At 43.6% G+C, this 22147-nt stretch overlaps 1 protein-coding gene across 3 annotated transcripts in view; it reads left to right on the forward strand.

Annotated features, from left to right (window-relative positions):
* The window catches only part of ALPL (alkaline phosphatase, biomineralization associated), a 312269-nt gene that overhangs the window by 271361 nt on the left and 18761 nt on the right, over window positions 1-22147 (forward strand). For all 3 annotated transcript variants that reach the window (XM_085608992.1, XM_085608990.1, XM_085608991.1), the window contains exons 9-10: window positions 1457-1591; window positions 19042-19233. In XM_085608992.1, coding sequence (XP_085465118.1) covers window positions 1457-1591; window positions 19042-19233 — 327 coding nt within the window. The remainder of the gene's footprint in view (window positions 1-1456; window positions 1592-19041; window positions 19234-22147) is intronic.

Raw genomic sequence — 22147 nt, forward strand, 5'->3', positions numbered from 1 at the left:
CATCAGGGTAGACTGAAAAAGACTCTGAGGCAATCACAGTCATCAAGGTGTCTTTCACTGAAAAATGTTGCAGGGTCAGGCCAAGCTGTCTTCAGTAGCCTGAAGACATCCAATCACAGTCAACTATATGCCATATGTAAATTTGCTATGAACACAGTGCAAAAAGATTAACCCCTAAACTGCATTTCAGTGGGATAGCCTGGCTATCTTTCATGCACCTGAGATCTATAGATGACAAGATGCAATCATTAAAACTCAGCTATTCCTAAATGAGGCCCAATTTTCTTTTTTTCCGCAAACCTATCTATGGTATCTATATGGAATCACGATACGATTGCTCTTGCTCGTAACATTTCCAACAAACATGACTGGCTGTGGCAGGGAGACACAGGTGCTTACCTTCAATTTCATGGAAGCTGGAAGACTATAACAATTTTCTGGTGATGGTTCCTATTGGCTGCTGCAGCGAAAGGCCTGTGTTGGACATCAGCCTTTGCCCCTTGAAGCTTTCATCAACACTTTGCATTCCAGAAATTAAATACATAAAGCTAGGTACCAATTTCCAGACAATAACAATGCTGAGGCCCCACATCAGTAGTTGACATTTAACTTTACAAAAATAAAGGCCTCACACTCAACAGCACTTACACTCACTATGTGTAGGTATGATTGATAACTATAGAATCTGTTTGAGGGACATACTAGGGATTAGAAGTGGGAAATGAAACTTGATGAGAATTGGCAAAAGAGGCATTTCTGGTGGGAATGATGTTTTTACCTTTTCGATCCAGAAGATGAATCTTCTGGAAATTAATACCGTGGATTTTGTGTCGGATTTTACTGTGAAATGCCAGTGTTCACACCTGTCTCCTACCACCTGCAGTCTTCCGTATTGCCCTAGAATCCCAGTTCATGTCCTACTTCCTTCAAGGTATACTCTGTAGCCAGTGCGCTAGATGCCAATTCGCACACTGTCTCCTGCCATCTACAATCTTCAGCAAGAGCAGTTGCCCTAGAATGCCTGTTTACACCATGTCCTTTACACTCTTCATCTCGAATGCTACCATGTAGTTCCTTCAACGTCAACCATTTTGCTAGAATGCCAGTTCACTCCCTGCATCCTGCCAGGTATACTATTTAGCCATTGCCCTCAAATGCCAGCTCACACCCTGCCTCCTGCCAAGGATACTCTTTAGCCATTGCCCTCAAATGCCAGTTCACACCCTGCCCCCTGCTAAGGATACTCTTCAGGCATTTCCTTAGAATGCCAGTTGACACCCTGCCTCCTGCCAAGGATACTCTTTAGCCATTGCCCTCAAATGCCAGTTCACACCCTGCCCCCTGCTAAGGATACTCTTCAGCCATTGCCCTAGAATTCCAGTTGACACCCTGCCTTCTGAGGTCTTTTTATCACCATGTTCCAGACGCTGCCTCTAATTCTCTGCTCTTGTTGCAGGTCTCTTTGAGCCGATAGACATGATGTACGAGCTGGACCGGGACAATCAAACAGACCCTTCACTGCCAGAGATGGTGAATGCTGCCATCCGAATCTTAAGGAAAAACCCCAAAGGATTCTTTCTGCTGGTAGAAGGTGAGCAATGGGCATCCAGTGAAGTTTCTGAAAACCAGGAGCACGGCACATTGACATTAATTTTTGATACTTTTTTCTCTTTTCTTTTTCTTTCTCCCTTTCTTTCCTGATCATGCTCTCCATCTTCTGCACTTCCCCCTATTCTTGCTCTCCTCACACATCTCCCCAATCTGCCGTGTGTGTGTGTGTATATATATAAAATTTCTATAGAAATATTAAATCATTATTTTCATTTTTAAGATTGTACTAAACATAATAAAAAAAATAAACCTTTAAGAAAAATGTTAAATAATGTAAATTCCATTCAATAGATAACTTTTAATTGAATGTACTTCAGATTAAATAAAAATATAACTTTTAGTAAGGGTGGAATTTTTTAATTAATGTTTAAGAAGTATTATATATGAATTAAACCAATATATTCAAATGTAATATTTAATAAACGTTTAATGTGCTGAATTGATGTGCTGTAAATTTTTATTTTATTAGCTCTAGGTTAAAGATAAATACGTAAAATAAATTTACATTTAAATCTTTAAAAAATGTATCGAAGAATAATAATCGTTAATAATTTTCCCTATACTTTTTTTATATGAAGATCTCTGCCATATTGGAAAGGAGATCTCCACCTACATGTGCAAAGTAACAAAAATTACTATAGACTCAGAAATCCTGTTGTAGGCTGCTCCAGCCCGTTATTCGTGGGCAGCACCTGTAAGTGTACAACTAGGTTTAAATCTACAATCTGAATTGGTGAAAAGCAAAATAATGTAAATACAAAACCAAAGATTTGTTGAGTTACAAGTAGGTAAATATGTGTGTATGTGTAAATACACTTGTATATTTACCTTTGTGACTAGGCCTCAACATGTACACTATACCCTGATTGTAAGCTTGAGAGTTATAGCATTCCTCCAGTTGTTTTAAATTAAGAAAGTGTTTTAAATGGCTTTTATACCCATTGCTGGTGCATGTAAGGGTTGAGAAACGATGGGCAGATTGTTTACAACTAAAGTCTGAGCACTGAGAATGCTCCATTCCACCGGGCGGAAGCTCTTGACCTGTGGAATATACAAGCGTTCTCCCCTCTGTGATGTTTAATCTGGATATTGTCGGTTCCAATTCTGGGGCCATTTTGTCTGCCCATTTCTCAGCCTTACGTGAGAAGCACAGCACATTGAGTTATTGTTCCCCAATATTAATGATCATTGCAGTAATAAAAGGGTCCATTTTAGGATGAAGGTTCAATGCAGTTGACCTGCCAACTTGTGGCATGTTATATGCATTTATATAGTGCTAAAACACAATCAGCGCAACCAAGCATGTTATGCAAGAGGGCTGCAGACTGATTATTGTTGAGGGACCTAGTTATTTGAAGATTTGGGTAGGGCTATAGGTGCTTTTTGAAGACACGCCAAAACAAAATGAACTACTTGTACGCCTCTGTGAGGTCTGGACAAATTTATTCAGCAAAACAAGTAAAGTGCCACATCGATTTGCATCTCCCTTCTATTAGCTGTGAACATCTAATGCTACCGCCCCCAATTAGCACAGCATTTTATAGGTTTTCTTCATGTATGTTTCAAGCAAGAACATATGTGACAATTCCCGAAAATCTCATAGCAGGTGTATATCTTTCTCACGAGAAGAATGAAAAAGAACCTTGAAAAAACCTTGAAAAAGATGAACATTAAGTTCTGGAAAATGAGCTTGTAATTTCCAAATACTCGGTTACCAGGTTCAAGCTTGAGTGAGGCTAAATTCATCATAAGTTCGAAAAAAGTACTGGCTATACACAATATGGTCATACAAAATGGCAGCAAATGAATCAACATGACATCATCTATGACAGTGATTTAAAAGCAATGTTGTGCAATTTGTCAATGTTAGATTGTGGGTGAGTGGTCTTTCCAGGCGAGTGATACAAGTTGCTGAGAGAATCACTTCTTTGGAGTTTTGGGGGAAAAGTGGTATTTGATGGATGCCCATGGTGATGGAGTTCAGATGATTGTACCCTCTTACGATGATTAAGGTCCCGGTGTATTGCAGGGTGAGGCCTTGCTTGGTTCTGCATGTAAAGGTGAAGTGTTTGAATGTGGCAGGAACTTCGTTAGAAGCCAGTGGGGTTGGCGTTGAGCAGGAGAAATGTGAACTCCCCTCTTTCTTTAAGGAGGGGCCCTAGCTGAAGTAGGTTTAAAGAGGAGCTAGCATTCTTATTGGTTTTCATGTAGTGCTAATAGAAAGCCAGTGTAAATCTAACTTCCCTTCTTCATTCTATAACATCATTTTAAGGTTGAAGGCACCATAATGGGCATAATGGATGTTCACTCCTATTTTTAGTACATCAAAAATGCGGGACAAACATTTGCTATATGTAGGGAACTTGGTCCCTTCTAACTAGGTTCCCAGTACCAGTGTTCTATCCCTAAAACTGTAGCAACCCCTGAAAGTCCCTAGTAAAATGGCACCCCTGGTACCTGGGGGATTGGGACGGAAGAGGGCCCACTAGGGCTGCAGCCCAAATTGTGCCATCCTAGGGATCCCTCACCAAGATCATGCATACTGCCATTGCAGGCTGCGTGCCTTGGTGCAGAGAAAACTGAAGAGTCGACATGGCACACATCCCACTGTGCCATGCATGAAGACACTGCATGCAGTATAGGTAATACACCCTAGGCATTACAGCCCTAAGGCGGGTGCACTCTACTACATATGAGGGCATAGCTGCATGAACAGATATACCCTTGCACTGGGCAATTTGATTACTGTCAGTGCAAGTGAACAGGGAAGCCATGTTAAAACTTGAGCTGGGCACTGGTGAAAATGAGCAACCCAGCTACGTGCGTCACTGAAAATAGAGATGTTAGATATTAAGCATCTCATATTGATGAACCAACACTGATTCTAGTGTTGGATTTATCAATACATAAACCTAGAGTGCTGCTGGTGGGCTAACTGGTTTTAGCCAGCCCGACAACAGAGATGAATTCCTGGCCCCCAGGGGTGCGGACCTTCACTCTTGGGAGTCCAGAAACCCTGCCACCTCTGGCATGGAGGGGGGTCTTCCACCCTCTCCCACGAGATGACCTGCAGATTAGCCTGCCAAGGCAAGGAAGTTTCAAAGCAGTCCCTGGGCTTGGGTATGCGACTCTGGTTTCTCTCATAGGAGATGATGCAGCTCCCCCCCCGTCTTACTCTAATTTTGGTGGGAGGATAGGTAATGCTATTCCTATCCGGGACATTTTCATAATTTCTATGTAATTATGAGTGACATTTCAACGACTAGGTGTGACACTTTCTCGCAAGCAAAAACAAGCAAATCAAGCAATGAAGATGAGGGAAACATTAATATCAGAAATTACACCCATTTGAGCAACAAGAAGCTCTAAGAAGATCTACTGTAAAGCACCAAAAATCAGGAGAGTGAGGCCCACACATTAAAGCGAGCCAGGACGCCGTATTAGACTTGACTATATTACTGCTTAATCAACCCTAATATGAACGCGGATCTCCTCAGCTGTCGCCTAATCACAATAAATTGTTAGTCAACAACGGTCAGCTTACTCTGACTCACTTCAACCGCTGCAGATTTACTGGGCATTGTGCAAGCCTCAGGAGAGTGAGGCTGAGCCTGGTACACGTAGTTCTTCTAAACCAAATTTAATTAAAAGAAAAGTGTGTGTGTTCATTGTCATAAACTCTATTTGGGCTGCCACGTTATTTTGTGAAAAAGCTTCACTTTGTGGTAAATAATAGGTGCTGGCAGGTCCAACCAACTTCATTTTGCAGATGATCATTCATGCACTGCAGCCTGCACCGGAGAGGACTATGCTGCCTATTAGCTTAAGCACACTGACTGTGCGTGTCAAGTGTCTGAGTCAAGAGAAGTTTGTGTGTGGTTGTGAGTGCTTGTGTCGACATCCTTTGTGTCGTGGAATTTACAGGATAAAAGCAAGGCAAGCTGTGAAGCACATAATTTGAAACTTTATTACCCGAAACTAACTTGAACTAACTGAGTGATTTTAATTTATGACCCTGGCCTGACTTAAACTCCAGTCCACCTAGGCAAACACACTTACTTAAATTTGCGATGGCCGGTGGCAGCCAGGCCAGCGAGAGACACTGCATTTCCACTTACACACCAGTCACCTGGGCCTCGCCTCTCCCAGGTGGGGCCTGGCCCGACTAGGTCGGGTCCACATCGGTCGCACCACGAGCCACAGGAGGATTCTGATTACCGTGGCGCTGCAAGCAGCTCATCAATAGCAGCCTGCCCACTCTGAACTGCCGACGGCTCGTGCAAGAGGAGGGCGGCAGCCTGCTAGCGACCCATAACTGTGAGTCCGACAGAACTGTCTGACTCCTGACCACAGTCTGATGTCTCAGCGTTATCCATTGGCAGGCACTGACTTGACGTTAGTGAAATGCAGCGCTGCCGCTCGGTAATTGAATCATGAATGAGAATCAATAGTTATATTGTAGCAAGGTGAGCTCATTCCAGCCCAGCCTGGGTGTGCCCCCCCCCCCCGAAATCTGCAGAGCAGTGCACACTGCGGGCTACCTGCCGCTGTGCCTGGTAATTTTAACAACAGCAGTGTTCTGGCTAGCGGCAGAATGTGTGTGACATCGCATTTCAATGCGGTGATGCAGACCACCACACTGAAATGCATTAGTCTAATGCCTGATGCATTGCACTTTGCTGGGTTGTAGTGGGGGGATTAGATTAGGAGAGGTGCTCACATTCAGCTAGCACCACCCCTAGGGTGGGGCAGGTCATGTGGTTCCCTCTCTGGAATTCCTCCATCTTGTCTTGGAAGTAATTAAGCAACCAGAGTCATGTTTTGTTTTTTTAAAGTTGTTTTTTATTCCAGATTTGCACAAGTACCAGAATACATGTTGTCTCATGTAATCACAAAGTATGAGAATGATGACAAATAAGCATTTCACATTTCTGGGTGCTATTCCGGTCCCCATTGCTGTCCCAGGACTAGCCCAGAATATCGGCCCATGGTTAACATCTTAAATCACATATCTTCGTGCCAGATGTGCTGTGCCATCCCTATGAAGTGAATCATGCAGAAAAACGTACAGCATTAAACAAATCAAATAAGACTCAAAAAATTGTGGCAGCGACAGGCAGTTGAGTGTTATACGCTACAGTAACATGACTCAAAGAGGAAGACTTGGAGACATACCGGAGTCTATCTCCCCTGCCTTCTAGAGCAGACCCTCGTCTCACTCAGTTATAGAGCAACAGGAAGGCAACGAGGGGTATCAGGTAGGGTTGATGTTTAACCGCCAACGTAGGTGATAAAGCATGGAACATTTAATCAAGGGTCATGGTTATGCCCACATCTCGAACGGAAGTAGTCATATGGGGTAGGTGAACTCACCCCAAGCCATTGGCTACTACCGGGCACTTTCTCTAGCACCACTAAATTCACTGTTTAGGGGAGCCCCTGGCACCAGAGAAGAAGATCCTGATGACCTAAGAAGAAAGAGGACACCTAAGAGCCGCAAAAGCAGAGAGGACTAAAGGGAGCACCAGACTTGGCCCTGCAGCGCCGGCTTGTCTGCAGCCCTCGTTGAAAACTGTGCCAAAGTTGACTTATCCTGCAGCTGTTGACTCCAGAAACTTGGGAGGACTGCCTGTCTTAAAAAAACTCAAGAGCTCCTGTAAACAGAGGACCTCTTCTGAAAAAACTTCAAAGAAAAGACTTTGAGGCCTCTGGAACTGCCAAAACCCAACACTTTAAGCAACCAGTGCACCAATGCCTCCATCCTGAGTTGAAGTGGGCAATGGTTCCAACAAAGTTTCCCAGCCCCCAAAGCTCTAATTCATTGTGGTTTCACTCCTCCTGGACTCCCCAGCATCGCCTGCAGCCTCTGTACGCAGGCCCCCTCAAAACGCCAGTGCTCTGGTAAGGAAAAACCGGATGCCTAAAGACATCTCTGCACCCATCGCCCCTGGGCCTTGGAGAAGAGGACCAAAGGTGTCCCCCCCCATCCCTGAGCTTTGCAAGGCCTGAGCTCACTTGCTAGTTCAGCCTGACTGGCTTCCTAGCCAGAGCCTGCAGCCTCTTTTTAGAGAGACCGATCCTCATTGAAACACATTGGGTACCCGATGCTGTTTTTCACCCTGCACTCGGCCGTCCTCGTGCTGCTGGTGGTGTACTGTTTGTGCTGCCTTGGACCTTGCTCACCACTTACATGAACTCCTGGAGATTGGTCCAGTAAGTTGATGTACTATACCTGTTTGCAGAATTTTTGTTTCCTTCAATATGATAACATTGCAGAGCTCTGAAATTGCTCTGTGTCCATTTGGTTAAAGAGAAAATAATTTATATTTAAAACAGCACTTACCTGATAAAGTTTTCTCCGATGCCTAAACATATATCAAGATGCTTGCTATTTTTATAAATTGGCAGGATCTCCTGCTTGAGCCGTGTTATCAATTATTGACCATTCTGTGTATCTTGTGAATGTCTTGCACTCCTCTGTGTTAAGCCTAAGGCTGCTCCACCACACTACCCCCTAATTGAGCCTTTTGGGATTGCATAGCAAGCCCCTCTCCACTAGTAAGGTAACCCCTGGACTCTTTACACGGTATATCAATGCAGTGATATATCACATAAAGATCCAGCTTCCTACATTGGTGGTGTATCACCGTTTGCTATATCACTTGGTTGATAAGTGATTTCACAAAGGAATCCAAAATTGTCTTTAGATAAAAACATTTTTTCCAATTTTCGATTTTTCTAAATTGTTTTAAAATAGGCGTTAGGGCCTTGGTTAAGTACCTTTGCAAATTTTAGAATTTAAAAAGTCTTTTTTAGTAATTTAGGCCTTTAGGAAGAACTGTAGCATTTTTGGCACTTTTCTAAAATGGCCCCAACTCACTTTAAACCATAACTAATGTACTAGGTACTTTCCAGGAGCTCGACCTTGGGCTGTTTAAGAACCTTAAGTTGGACAGACTTAAGACCCTGTGGAAAGCATGAAACCTCATCCATAGGATCTAGACCCACAGAAGTCCATCTGCAAACATAGCTTGCAGAAAATGCTTGAGCCATGGGTAAGGATAACCCCCCTGCAGAAGAGGAGGCAGAAAAAGAGCAAGTAATGGATGAGGTTGACTCTGATTCCAGCAAGCACTACACCCTAAGAAAGCAATACTTCTGGGAGCATTCTTAGCAGTGCCTCAGCAGGGATAGACCATGAAGATGCAGAATCTTTAGGAACTAGCCAAGAGGATAGCATTAGAGGCTAAAATCTTGGCTGTAGAAAAAGAAAGAGCTGAGATGGGTATAGGACCCATCCCTGGTGGCAGCAACTCTGTAAACAGGGAAAGGAAGGAAATCTTTGACCCCAAAATCCCCAGAGGGATTGTTATCAAATATACAGATGGTAATGATATCACCAAATGGTTTAATGCCTTCGACAGAGCTTGTATCTGTAGAAGCATAAACAAGAAGCATTTCAGCTCTCTCTTATCGGAACTCTTCTCAGGTAAATGCAGGGATAGACTCCCAGCATTGAGTGATACAGATGCTGAGCCATATGACCTCCGAGTCGATTAAACTGAATGGTATCACATCTGCTCGGTTCACTGTTCATTGCTGTTCGCTTTGTACATAGAGCCGTTTATAAGGCACCTCCAACAGGATAGAGGGATTCCCCCAGTTCATCTAAATGGCGTGGAATTAAAAGTTACTGCGTATGCAGACGATATTGCAGTCTTCTCCGCTAATCCCGGTAAAGCTATTGATAATATCATAGTACAGGCTGAAAAATGTGGTTATTTTTCAGGTTATAAGTTGAATGCAGCCAAGACACAAACAATTTCAAACTTTCAATCTGAAAATATATCTCCCTCATTAGGGGTCACACAAACAGCTACATACCTTGGTGTTTGTCTTAGCAGCGAAGTTAATGACATCGTATCTTTGGACTATGAGCCATTACTCAAAACAATTTTGATTAAGTTGCCCAGTTGGCATCGGCTCCCTATTAGTATTTATGGAAGGTGCAACATAATTAGAATGAATGTATTACCAAACTTTTTGTATTTATTTCGTGCAATACCCTTAGGGGTTTCTCAGTCTTTTTCTAAACGATTAGATAGTGCCATAGGCAATTTCATTTGGGGGTATAGACGTGCTAGGAGGGCCCTCCAGTATATGAAACTATCATATATACAAGGGGATTTAAGCTCCCAGATTTCAAGCTCTACTATTGGGCTTCGTTTTTCAGACGGATTAGGGGCTTGTTGTCTGGGGTGGAAACAGAGTCCTTGTTTGCTTTCTATCAGCTAGCCTGTGGTCCTTCGACTGGGTTTTTGTTATACAAGACCTCTGACCCGAATTATTTTAAATGAGTTAAATTCAAGACAATCAAAGATGTTACTAAGGTCTGGCGGAATATCTTCAAACAATACTCATTGCCCCATCTACCTCAATACACGCCACTATGGGGTAACCCTATGTTCCCCGAAATATTCCACGATATGATTGGGAAGGGGTGGTAACGAAACGGCATAAATCAGATTGGGCAATTGTATGACGAATGTGGGTTTCAGTGTTTTAGAAACCAAAGGAAATGATGGATGGAGTGTTGAACATTGCAAGCACTCACCCCCAGTCAACTGATCTGGGTTTAATCCATCACCGTTCTTTAGCTCACTCTGCCACCCCAGTTCAGACATGGCCATATGCAAATCAGTCTGACCCTGTGCCTCATGGGAACAGTCCAGCCCGAACTGCCAAGCCATGTCTTCCCTGGACCGGAAACAAGCTTCCTAGGACCGGTTTCTGGCATTTCAGCCATCTTCAGCCAGGCTTGCTTGAATCCAGTGGCACAGTGAGCAAGGGACTCACGTCTGAGCATACCCTGCCAACTTATAGCGTACAAAGTAAAAACCAAAGGAAATGATGGATGGAGTGTTGAACATTGCAAGCACTCACCCCCAGTCAACTGATCTGGGTTTAATCCATCACCGTTCTTTAGCTCACTCTGCCACCCTAGTTCAGACATGGCCATATGCAAATCAGTCTGACCCTGTGCCTCATGGGAACAGTCCAGCCCGAACTGCCAAGCCATGTCTTCCCTGGACCGGAAACAAGCTTCCTAGGACCGGTTTCTGGCATTTCAGCCGTCTTCAGCCAGGCTTGCTTGAATCCAGTGGCAAAGTGAGCAAGGGACTCACGTCTGAGCATACCCTGCCAACTTATGGCGAACAAAGCAAAAACCAAAGGAAATGATGGATGGAGTGTTGAACATTGCAAGCACTCACCCCCTGTCAATTGATCTGGGTTTAATCCATCACCGTTCTTTAGCTCACTCTGCCACCCCAGTTCAGACATGGCCATATGCAAATCAGTCTGACCCTGTGCCTCATGGGAACAGTCCAGCCCGAACTGCCAAGCCATGTCTTCACTGGACCGGAAACAAGCTTCCTAGGACCGGTTTCTGGCATTTCAGCCGTCTTCAGCCAGGCTTGCTTGAATCCATATGGCCATGTCTGAACTGGGGTGGCAGAGTGGGCTAAAGAACGGTGATGGATCAAACCCAGATCTGTTGACTGGGTGTGAGTGTTTGATTGGTTCTGATGCATACCCTGCCAACTTATAGCGTACAAAGTAAAAACCAAAGGAAATGATGGATGGAGTGTTGAACATTGCAAGCACTCACCCCCAGTCAACTGATCTGGGTTTAATCCATCACCGTTCTTTAGCTCACTCTGCCACCCTAGTTCAGACATGGCCATATGCAAATCAGTCTGACCCTGTGCCTCATGGGAACAGTCCAGCCCGAACTGCCAAGCCATGTCTTCACTGGACCGGAAACAAGCTTCCTAGGACCGGTTTCTGGCATTTCAGCCGTCTTCAGCCAGGCTTGCTTGAATCCATATGGCCATGTCTGAACTGGGGTGGCAGAGTGGGCTAAAGAACGGTGATGGATCAAACCCAGATCTGTTGACTGGGTGTGAGTGTTTGATTGGTTCTGATGCTCCGTCCATCACCACCCCCTTTTGTACCGCTTTGTTCGCCATAAGTTGGCAGGGTATGCTCAGACGTGAGTCCCTTGCTCACTTTGCCACTGGATTCACGCAAGCCTGGCTGAAGACGGCTGAAATGCCAGAAACCGGTCCTAGGAAGCTTGTTTCCGGTCCAAGGAAGACATGGCTTGGCAGTTCGGGCTGGACTGTTCCCATGAGGCACAGGGTCAGACTGATTTGCATATGGCCATGTCTGAACTGGGGTGGCAGAGTGGGCTAAAGAACGGTGATGGATTAAACCCAGATCAGTTGACTGGGGGTGAGTGCTTGCAATGTTCAACACTCCGTCCATCATTTCCTTTGGGTTTTTTTTTTTTTTCAGTGTTTTAGCTCATTAAAAGCTGAGTTTGGATTAAGGCAGAATAATTCCTTTAAGTATTTACAAATCAGGGACTACTTAGTTAGAGGCCAGAAGCTATTAGTATGGCCAATTTCATCGGAAATACTATCAGGAATATATAAGAGATCTGGCCGTGGTGCAATTAGTATGGCCTATCAGACATTTCTAGTAGCTGCTAACGATAATAGTTTGTATATAGCTATCAAACTAAGTCGGACGCTCAGGGTTGAAGTAACGACTGAGGAAATACAGGAATCAATGGAGGTACTGGATAGGGCAGTAACCTCTGCCAATTTGAAACTACAGCAACATTGTACGATTTATATGCTGTACTACACACCAGTGATTATTTCCAAATGGGCAGGAGCTCGATACTCGGACAAGTCATATTGGACGAAATGCCAACAATATGCAGCTGATTTAAGGCATAGGTTTGTTGACTGCCCCGGGCTTAATAGATTCTGGACTAGAGTTTCCAATATCCTCACTCCGTTATTGGGTCAAAATCATCAGCTTACTGAGAATGAAATATTTTTGGGAACCAAATGCGATTGTCAGTCATGAGAGCCTATTAGCATCTGTCATTTTAGTGTGTGTTGGATTATTCATTGCTAGAGTCTGGATAAATAATGCTGGCCCAAGTATTTGCGAGATGTGGGCTCTATTTAGACAGGTATACAAAATGGAGTATGCTTTGGCAAAGGCCAGAGGGCCTCGATCATGGTTCAAATTTAATAGGAAATGGGCTAATCTTCAATGGGACTAATTAGGCACTGTCACTTTAGTATATTTAAATTTGTTATTATATTATGATTCTCCCTCTTGTTATAGATTTCTACATATATCTCAGTCCGCTTGTTTATTGAACCGACTAAATTGTAGAGTTAGGAAAGTATTGACTTGTCTTAAATAATAGAATTGTATTTATTCTTCCAACTGTAATGAATGAATAATTTGTATACAATTGATGTATTTATGGCTAAAAAAAAACATTTTTTTTAAAAGAGTCATATGACCTCCTGAAGGGTACCCTGACTGAAGGCTTTGGACTCACCACTGAGGAATATAGAATCCTATTCAGGTTGTCTGAAAAAAAAACAGTCAGGCCTGGGTTGATGTTGTGGACTTTTCAGTGAAAACACTAGGTGTTTGGTTAAGAGGTAACAATGTGCTTGATTATGATGGGCTTTACAATTTAATTAGGAAGGAACATCTGTTAAGTAATTATGTGCAGGAAAAGTTGCATCAATAGCTGGTGGACCTGGGGCCAGTCCCTCCTCAAGAATTGGGGAAGAAAGCTGATCATTGGGTGAACAACAGAGTGTCCAAAACTAGACATGGTGGGGAAGACCAAAAGAAAGAAGCGAAAAAGCGCCCCAAGAAAAGAAAGTCGGGCACTCTGGAGAAGAAAATAAAGTAAGGACTTCTCTGTAGGCCCCCTAAAACCCGACCAGGATGTTGGGCCCCGAGAAACCTTACAAAACAAAACTGGGTACCAGGGTTAGAATTGGGACCCAGTGGCGGCTGCTGACATCTGAAAGTGGTGGCTATAAAAGTTCAGGATGAGTGCCCTATGGCGAGTGAGCCCGACTGTCATAAGGGGGTGCGGGGAGGTGCTCTCCACTGGGAACATTTTGAAAAAGACTAGGCAAATGTTGCATTTTCGAGCAAATTTGAGAAAGCAAGAAAGTTAATAAAGCAATTATGAAATTGTAGATATGACATCAATAAAGAGATTTCATATGACAATGACATAGGTAGCTGACAAGAACTACCCTGTGGTCTGACATTAAACTGCCCACCCCTCAACACAATATTCATTATGAAGTAACCTGAGAGGGTCCATAGATTTGAAGATAGAAACCCCAGCAGCAGGACTTTCTTCTGCAGGGGCGCTCTCACAAATCCCCAGAGTCCTGGCAGAAGAATCTGGAGCCAGATCATATAAACTGCCCTGCTAACAGGGGATTTGTGCAGTAATAATTGAAATTAAAACAGTGCAAAAATGACACTTGTTCCATGTAATCCAAACAAATGCACACGTTGGTTGGTACAGACTGGTTAGTGTAAAATTGCCTGGCAACAGTGCCAATTTGCCATTAAAAAAAGTGACTCACATGATCTGGCCCATTTTTGGTATAAGTTGCTTTTGATTTTCTCAGTGCACTAAGGAGAGAGTGGTCTGGGATTGCTTGAGCTCCCAAACTCATTAGATGCATATCATTTCAGGCTAGACTGTTACTGCTGGAGACGGATCAAAGGCAGTTTGCATGTGATTGTTCTTTGGATCCCATTTGTAATGCAGTAGCGTCTCGAATAGGGCGTGCGGTGGGGCGGGGGAGGGGGGTAGCAAACACGGACATAGGACGGAACGGAGGAAAGTAATTATTACGGGGCATATTATCAAGAAACGGCATTAAAATTATCGCCGCTTTACCTTTAGAATTCCCATAGAAGCCCATGTTCTGGTGTCAACATGGGCTTCTATTGAAACTCTCAAGGGCATATTATCAAGCCCATTATCGCCGCTTTAGTGGCAGTTTTCTGCCGCTAAAGCCGCAATAATTTTAACGCCGTGCTTGATAATATGCCCCTTAGTTCCTCTGTTCTGTCGTATGTCCGTGTTTGCTACCCCCCCCACCCTACCCCTCCCCTGCCCCACCGCCCCGCAGCACACCCTATGCGAGCCACTACTGTTGTAATGGTGCAAGCAAGCTAAAACACGATGGCAATGAATGCACGCTAATTACCCGTGTTTCAGATTTGCTCAAGAATTTCCACCCATCTCTTTTTTGCTCAGTATACATAATGTTCCTTCATACGCTTTTCAGTAAAGCGCTTGAAACGTTAATTCATACTTACCACTCAAAAGCAAAAGACCGCTTGGCTAGGTTGCACTTTCCCTTTGTCGCACTTTCCTACTCAGTAAATTTGTTTTTGCTGGCCCTTTTTTGAAAGCCACAGGCGGTTTGTCACTCTGTTGCGCCTTCTCCCCACCTCCTCTGATTTTCAAAAATCTTCAAGCGTCGGCAGTCAAAGCGATTGAGAGAGGAGAACTGAGCAGCCCCGTCCCTGCAGGCAGCAACTTTCCACATTTCTCATTTCACCTTTTATCAAACGGGCCTTTGTCCACACCCTCTTCTGATGTCACCCTCTGGGTCACAGGGTGAAAAGGGGGCTTCTAGGGAGATCATATTGGGCTTGCTTCACACAGGCACCTAGCATTAAACACAAGGCCCAATAGAAGAAAGATATACTACTCCTGTTTGATGAGCACTGGGGCAATAAATTCATTAATCATCATTTTATGCCTCATCAAACACTTTCCAAGTTCCTCCATGGGAGTTATACAAATTAGCCACTGAAAAAGCTGTAATTTTAGTTTAGCGAGGTAAGTGGTTTTTGATTGCCTTCCTGAACAATGCTTCCCTTGACAAGCTAATAAATCAGTGCTTTCTGAAGCTGAGGTGCAGCAAGTGTGAACAATAATTTGCCAGAGTTTCATCTCTGAATTCACCCGCAGATGGCCAGGGAGGCAGGGCCTGGATCAAAGCCACCGCTTTATTGCCAAGGATGGCTTTCTTTGGAAAGAATAACTATTATTTTGGAGGAGAGGGCAGCAAGAAGGGCAGCATGTGAAATAAGTGATAGAAGGGTGGGTTGCCTTACAGCCCTAAGGCAGTGTGCACTATAATACACATGAGGGCATAACTGCATGAGCAGATATGCCCCTGTACTGGGCAGTTCGATTACTGTCAGTGCAAGTGAACAAGTAAGCCTTGTTAAAATGTGCTGGGCACTGGTGAAGGAGTTCCCCAGCTCCATAATGGCTTCACTGAAAATGGGGATGTTTGACATCAAACATCTGGTATTGATGAGCCCACACTGATTCAATTGTTGGATTATCAATACATGCACCCAGGGGGCATCTTAAAGGTGCCCCAAGAAACCATACCAACTGCTGGTGGTTTGACTGACTAGTTTTAGCCAGACTGACACCAGAAACAAATTCCTGACCCCCAAAGGTGAGGGCCTTTGTTCTCGGGAGGCCAGCAATCAGGCCAGCTCTGGCAGGGGTTGTCTTCCATCCAGTGCTTGATTTGAGCCGGTGGTTCCCGGTGCCCGGCACTGGCCCTTAATTGTCAACACCAGCACTTATGATGGTGCTGTTTGTGTAATTTGGCAGTGAGCAGATCAACACTTGTTTATTATTCAATATACATTGAAAACAACTGATTCCTGTCGCCCACATCATTCTTATAGCGTTTCGAGCCTTAAACAGCCTAATTTGTCACACTTGTAGCAGTGTGAAAGTTAGTAGTTGTGTAGGTACTGTTATTGGCAGTACTAGTAGTGGCAAAGGGTGGTGCAAGCTGCGATGGCCTCCTGACAAGGGCCCTAGCACTTATTTTTCTTTACAAATAAAGCACTGCTTCCACACCCTCTCACGAGCTGATCTGCAGATTAGCTTGTCAAGGCAAGGGAGCATCAGAGCAGCTCCTCCACCTTTGATATGTGACTCTGGTTTCTCTCATCGGAAAGGATGCAAACCCCCCTGTCTTGTTCCACCTTTGGTAGGAGGACAGGCGAGATAATTAGTTAGATTAGAAGAAGTGCCCACATTCAGCCAACACCACCCCTGGGGTGGGGCAGGTGATGTGGACCCCTGTCTTCAGACTCCTTCACCTTGTCTTGGAGAGAATTAATCAACAATGGTCCAGGTTATGCCCACTTCCCAACGGAAGTAATCATATGAGGGTGTAGTCACCCTAGAAGTAAGTAACCTATTGGCTACTACCTGGCACTCCCTCTCATGCCCCTAAATACAGTATTTAGGGGAGCTCTTGGCACCAGGGAAGCAGATCTTGGTGACCCAAGAAGAAAGGGGACACAGAGGAGCCGCAAAAGCAGAGAAGACTAAAGAGAGCACCTCACTTGGCCTCAGCCCCTCCGGCCTGTCTGCAGCCCCAGTTGAAAACAGCGCAATGGTCAACTGGTCCTGTAGCTGTTGACGCCAGAAACCTGGGAGGACTGCCTGCCTTCGAAAAAGACTCCTGTGAACAGCGGACCAGTTCTGAAGAAACTCCAAAGAAAAGACTCAGAGGTCTCTGGAGCAGCGAAAACCCAACAGCTGAAGCAACCACTGCACCTGTTGCCTGTGGCTCGAGTTGAAGTGGGTCAACAGTGCCAACAAGGGTCCGCTGCCCCCAGAGCTCAAGTCCATCATGGTTTCACCCCTTCTGGACTCCCCTAGGTCGCTTGCAACCTCGGCATGCAGGCCCCCTCTTCTACGACTGCTCTGGTAAGGAAAAACTATACGCCTAAAGACACATGTGCACCAATTGCCCCTGGGCCTGGGAGAAGAGGACCAAAGGTGTTCCCCCATCCTGGAGCATCTCAAGGTATGAGCCCACTCACTGGTTCAGCCCAATGACTTCCTAGCCAGAGCCTGCAACCCTTTTTTCACAGAGACCAATCCCTATTGAAAAGCATTGAGCAGACTACGCTGTTTTGCACTCAGCCGCCCTTGTGCCAGACATGGTGTACTGTTGGTGCTGCCTTGGACCTTGTCAACCACTCACCCTAACTCCTGGAGATTGGTCCTATAAGTCGCTGTCTTGTACCTCTATGCAGAACTTTTGTTTACTTCCATAGGATAACATTGCAGAACTCAGAAACTGCACTGTGTCCACTTTTTAAAGTGAAAAGAATTTATATTCCAAAATGTACTTTTTTCTGATGCCTAACCATATATAAAGAAACTTGCTATTTTTATAAATTGTTGTGAATCTCCTTCTTGAGTCGTGTTATCATTTATTTATTGCCCATTGTGTGTATTTTGTGAATTTCCTGCACTCCTCTGTGTTAAGCCTAAGGCTGCTCGACCACACTGCCCCCTACTAGAACACTTTGGTATTGCATAGCAACCCCCGTCCAATATTAAGGGAACCCTTGGTCTCTTTGAACGGTATATCAAAATATTGATATATCGCATAAAGGGCCAGCTTCCTACACAATATGATTGCAGAAACATTTTGTTGCTGTTATTCACCATTTATCGGGCTGATCATTGAACTGGGCTAAAATCCTGGACATCACCAACCTCAAAATGTAGTTTGCACTATGCTCTATTGTGGAATTGCTGTCAACACTCATGTGCATTAAAAATATATCCCAAAACTGAGGACTAATTGTCAGTATCGAAATTACAAATAAGCTTGACATGTTGAGGTTTTTCCCAGCACCAGAGGAACACTTGTATGACATTCCGTGCAGCACCACAAAAGTTTCTACAGTCTTTTATGGAATAGGCGCTACTCAAAGAAATGGTGACCGACTGGTCAGCCTAAATTGGGCTGCCAACTTCACACTATGCTGGTTCTTCCACATGGCATACATGACTTTTTCATGTGATGGATTCAATGTAGGTTCAGCCATCAGGAAAACCACCTTCCACCGCCTTTAGCTTGGAGCGGTGGAACACACAGAGTTGGTACATGTAACTCCTTCTAGTATTAAGCAGTAGTTCCATTAACAACCTCCCCTAAATCAGGGATTGTGTCTTGTTTTCTTTTAGGATCTCTTGGTTAACAATTTTGAGTCTTTATAATAATGCTTTGTTCACTATTTAATTCCCTTTTTTTCTTAACAATCTTAATGTTGTGCTATCCCTCAAAATTGCCAATACCTTCAATATCAAATTTACCTCGTAAAATGTGCCTGACAAGAATTTCATTATGCTGAACCAAGCAAGTAAATTCAGTAGTGGACTATTACAGGGACATTATTTCTTTCTAATTGCAAACGAGAATCAAGTAATTATTTAAGCAGCAGCCATTTTAGCTATCGAGTGCTCCATTGCAAAAAGTGATATCTGCGACTAGCACAAATTGTAAAAAAAATATATAAAACGCCACATGAGCTAAAAGCTATGCATGTCTTGTCTGCTGGTTTTGTTTTGTGTGTTTTCCATATTTTTAATAAACGCCATAGTTGGTGGCCCCAGGTTTAGCGATTGCTTAAATGTCTCCACCGCTTTGTCTTTCTCTACAGGAGGAAGGATTGACCATGGGCACCACGAGGGCAAGGCAAAACAGGCCCTCTATGAGGCAGTGGAAATGGACAAAGCCATCACCCACGCCGGGACACTGACCTCAGAAGAGGACACTTTGACTGTAGTGACAGCAGACCACTCCCATGTCTTTACTATGGGCGGCTATACTGAGCGCGGGAATTCCATTTTTGGTGAGTAAGCCTTCCTTCTTGCTCAGGAGTACTGGATCAAGGAGCATTGAGGGTTGCTACTGCATCCCCAGATAACCTTGAAGGCAGTGCTTGATTTGAAAAAAAATAATAAGTCTAAGGGCTCTCTTAAAGAGGCTACTGCAGCTTGCACCACACATTGCCCCTGTCATGCTGCCAATGATAATAACAACACAACTACTAACCATCACACTCCTACAAGTGTGACAATTCAGACCATTCCAGGCCCCCAAAGCTATAAGAATGGTTTTGGCGACAGGTAATAGTCATTTTTAGTGTATATTGGATTGATAATTGACTGTTGTTGTGGCCATCTCTAAATTAACAAGACAGCGGCACCTTGTGGCAGACTTTCACATTCGCTGGTGTTAACAATAATGTGCCGGTGCCGAGCACCGGAAACCACCAGCACAAATTATGCACAGCTTGAAGGTGTTCATTTGAAGAATGATTGAATAAAAGGCCCATTAACTGTTTTGTTGGGTTTTCAAAGACATTCTCCTCTGACAAACTGCTTGTAACTAATTTAACATGAATGTCTACGATATATTTTCCTCTCAGACAACAATATGAATGGATTTTTTAAGCAAAACATAGCTATACCTTCACACAGTCAAAAAGGTGTGATAGGTAGAGGCTTCAACATCATAACAATTTCTTACCATGCTTGTATACAGAATGTTGCCATGCGTACCAGGAGTGAATGACATGACCCTCTGTACGAAACTGTGATGGGAACAAATATTTTACTAAGGTCAAACCAAGGCACAGTGTACGTAATGCATAGAAGGTTAAGAATATTCTAATGTATGGTTTCTCTTTTTTAATTATTCGCTGTGTTAATCTGAAATGAACATAACTGCAGATCCAAAAATCATTTTTAAAAAAGTGTTATTTTCATGCAATGCCATTTAAAGTCCATCAAATATGTTGGCACTTCTTCAGTATGCTGCACATTATACATAGATACCTGTCTGTTGCGTGTGTTACATTTTGAGAACAATTTAAGTTTATCAATAATACCACTTGTATGATGCTGCAAACCGCTCAATAATGGTCTTACCGTGTGTCATGCCTCAATTTTATCTAAACATTTTTTAATTGGAAGGTGAATTCCAAATAAAATGTTATTTCCACGATCTGGTTTTACCTCCTGGTTTAGCATTGTTCTGTAACTGAACACCATTGTGTTACTTAAAACTTTGAGATCATGATTGATCCATATTATTACAGAATACCTTATGTAACTTTTTCACATTTAATGTTCGTCTTTTCCCTCCGTTTGAGACATGGTGCAGTCTGCCCAGCAGGTACACCTAATGCATCAGTTCTATGTTCAGGTGGCCTGAGTTCTTTGTTGCATGTAAGGTGTTTGAAGTAAAATGGTTGGCAAACTCTACACACTATTCAGTGCTTTTGTACCTACATTTGAATATTTAATCATGGCAATTTAAGAAACTAAGGAAATTATAGTCTTTTATAAGTAGCACATGTAGGTGACTGCGTGTTTTACTATATATGACAAATAAAGATTAAAGATAGATAGCAGAACCTCAAGTATAGATATTATCACTCAGAATGTTAATTTAACCAAATACCATACATTTATCACATCTAACCTGGGGGTAGCAAGAATGATTGATTTTGAGAGTGACAGGCTATGTTCAGCTCACATTACCATCACAAGAATGCCCATCATCTTGCATATTTATCCTGACATGTGCTGGTGTCAAAATTGCTGTGGGTGCTGTGGGGCAATTAAATGACCAGCTGCTAAGCACAGTCTCTGTGCTGCAAGGGCTCTTCCATGTGAAGCGTTGCCCACCATTGCAATGTTACAGATTGGGTTGTTAGACCACCTTCTTTCAGCACGACAGAACGCAGGGCCTGCAGATCTATTATTTAACAAGCCGGGGCTTTCAGAGAGTTGGAGTCTTTATTTTTGCAATTGAACTAACAGAGCTGACGACAATGATTTGTAAAAGGAAAGTACTTAGGAACAGCGGCGTAGCAAGAGGGGGCGGGGCGGTCTGCCTAGGGTGGACGAGTTTTGGGGGCGGCAGCAAATGCAGGGACCGCCACGGGTGGCACAAGGTCTAGCTACACCACTGCTTGGGAAGTTTTGAAACCATTTAGGGCTCATGAAATGACATGTTGAGATCAAAATGGCTGCATTTGCACCCTTCAGGTAGCCAATAAACGATATCTACCGGGCATAAATCCATCTGCTATTCTGTAAGTGTATGCCATGACGGCTTATGCAGCAGTAAATCCTGAACAACTGGTGGGCAGTGGGCGGATCGAGGTGTGGTTAAACATGTGAGTGTGTGAGCAACCTCAAATTTGCGAATTTCTGATCCTTTTGCATGCTGGATATAGTTGGAGATCTGCTTCAGGAAAAAGGTTGGAATACATGGGATTCCAGTGTGGGAGGGGAAATAGGACACCCCCAAACTTAGTGGGAGTATAGGAAGCGTGTTTCTCCTTGGGAAAATATTTTCATCTTGGAGAAAAAAAAAAAACAATTTCCCAGTGGGTCTGCTTTACCCAAAGCCAAATCATGCTGTGTTTAATTCTGCTATGAGGAAATGGCAATGTGTGAAAATGTCACTTAGTATCTATGCCTGGAGACCAGTGGCAGCACAGCTTTTCAGGGGCAACCTTTGTGAATTGCAAAAAGTAGTAAATCTGCACTTGTTTCTAGGAGTATCACTGTAAATACAGATCTACAACTGGTTTGTGAATTGGACCCAATATATTGTATTCTTAGTCGTTTCCCAATATTCTGAGCATCCCTTATTCACGCTGTTGCATATTAGCTGAATTGGTAAATATTTTTACAGGGTGGATTTTAACCCCTAATAGCAAATATTGCATGGAATAAGAATCCTTCTTG

This window comes from Triturus cristatus, chromosome 1_2 (genome assembly GCF_964204655.1).
Source record: "Triturus cristatus chromosome 1_2, aTriCri1.1, whole genome shotgun sequence".
Lineage (NCBI taxonomy): Eukaryota > Metazoa > Chordata > Amphibia > Caudata > Salamandridae > Triturus > Triturus cristatus.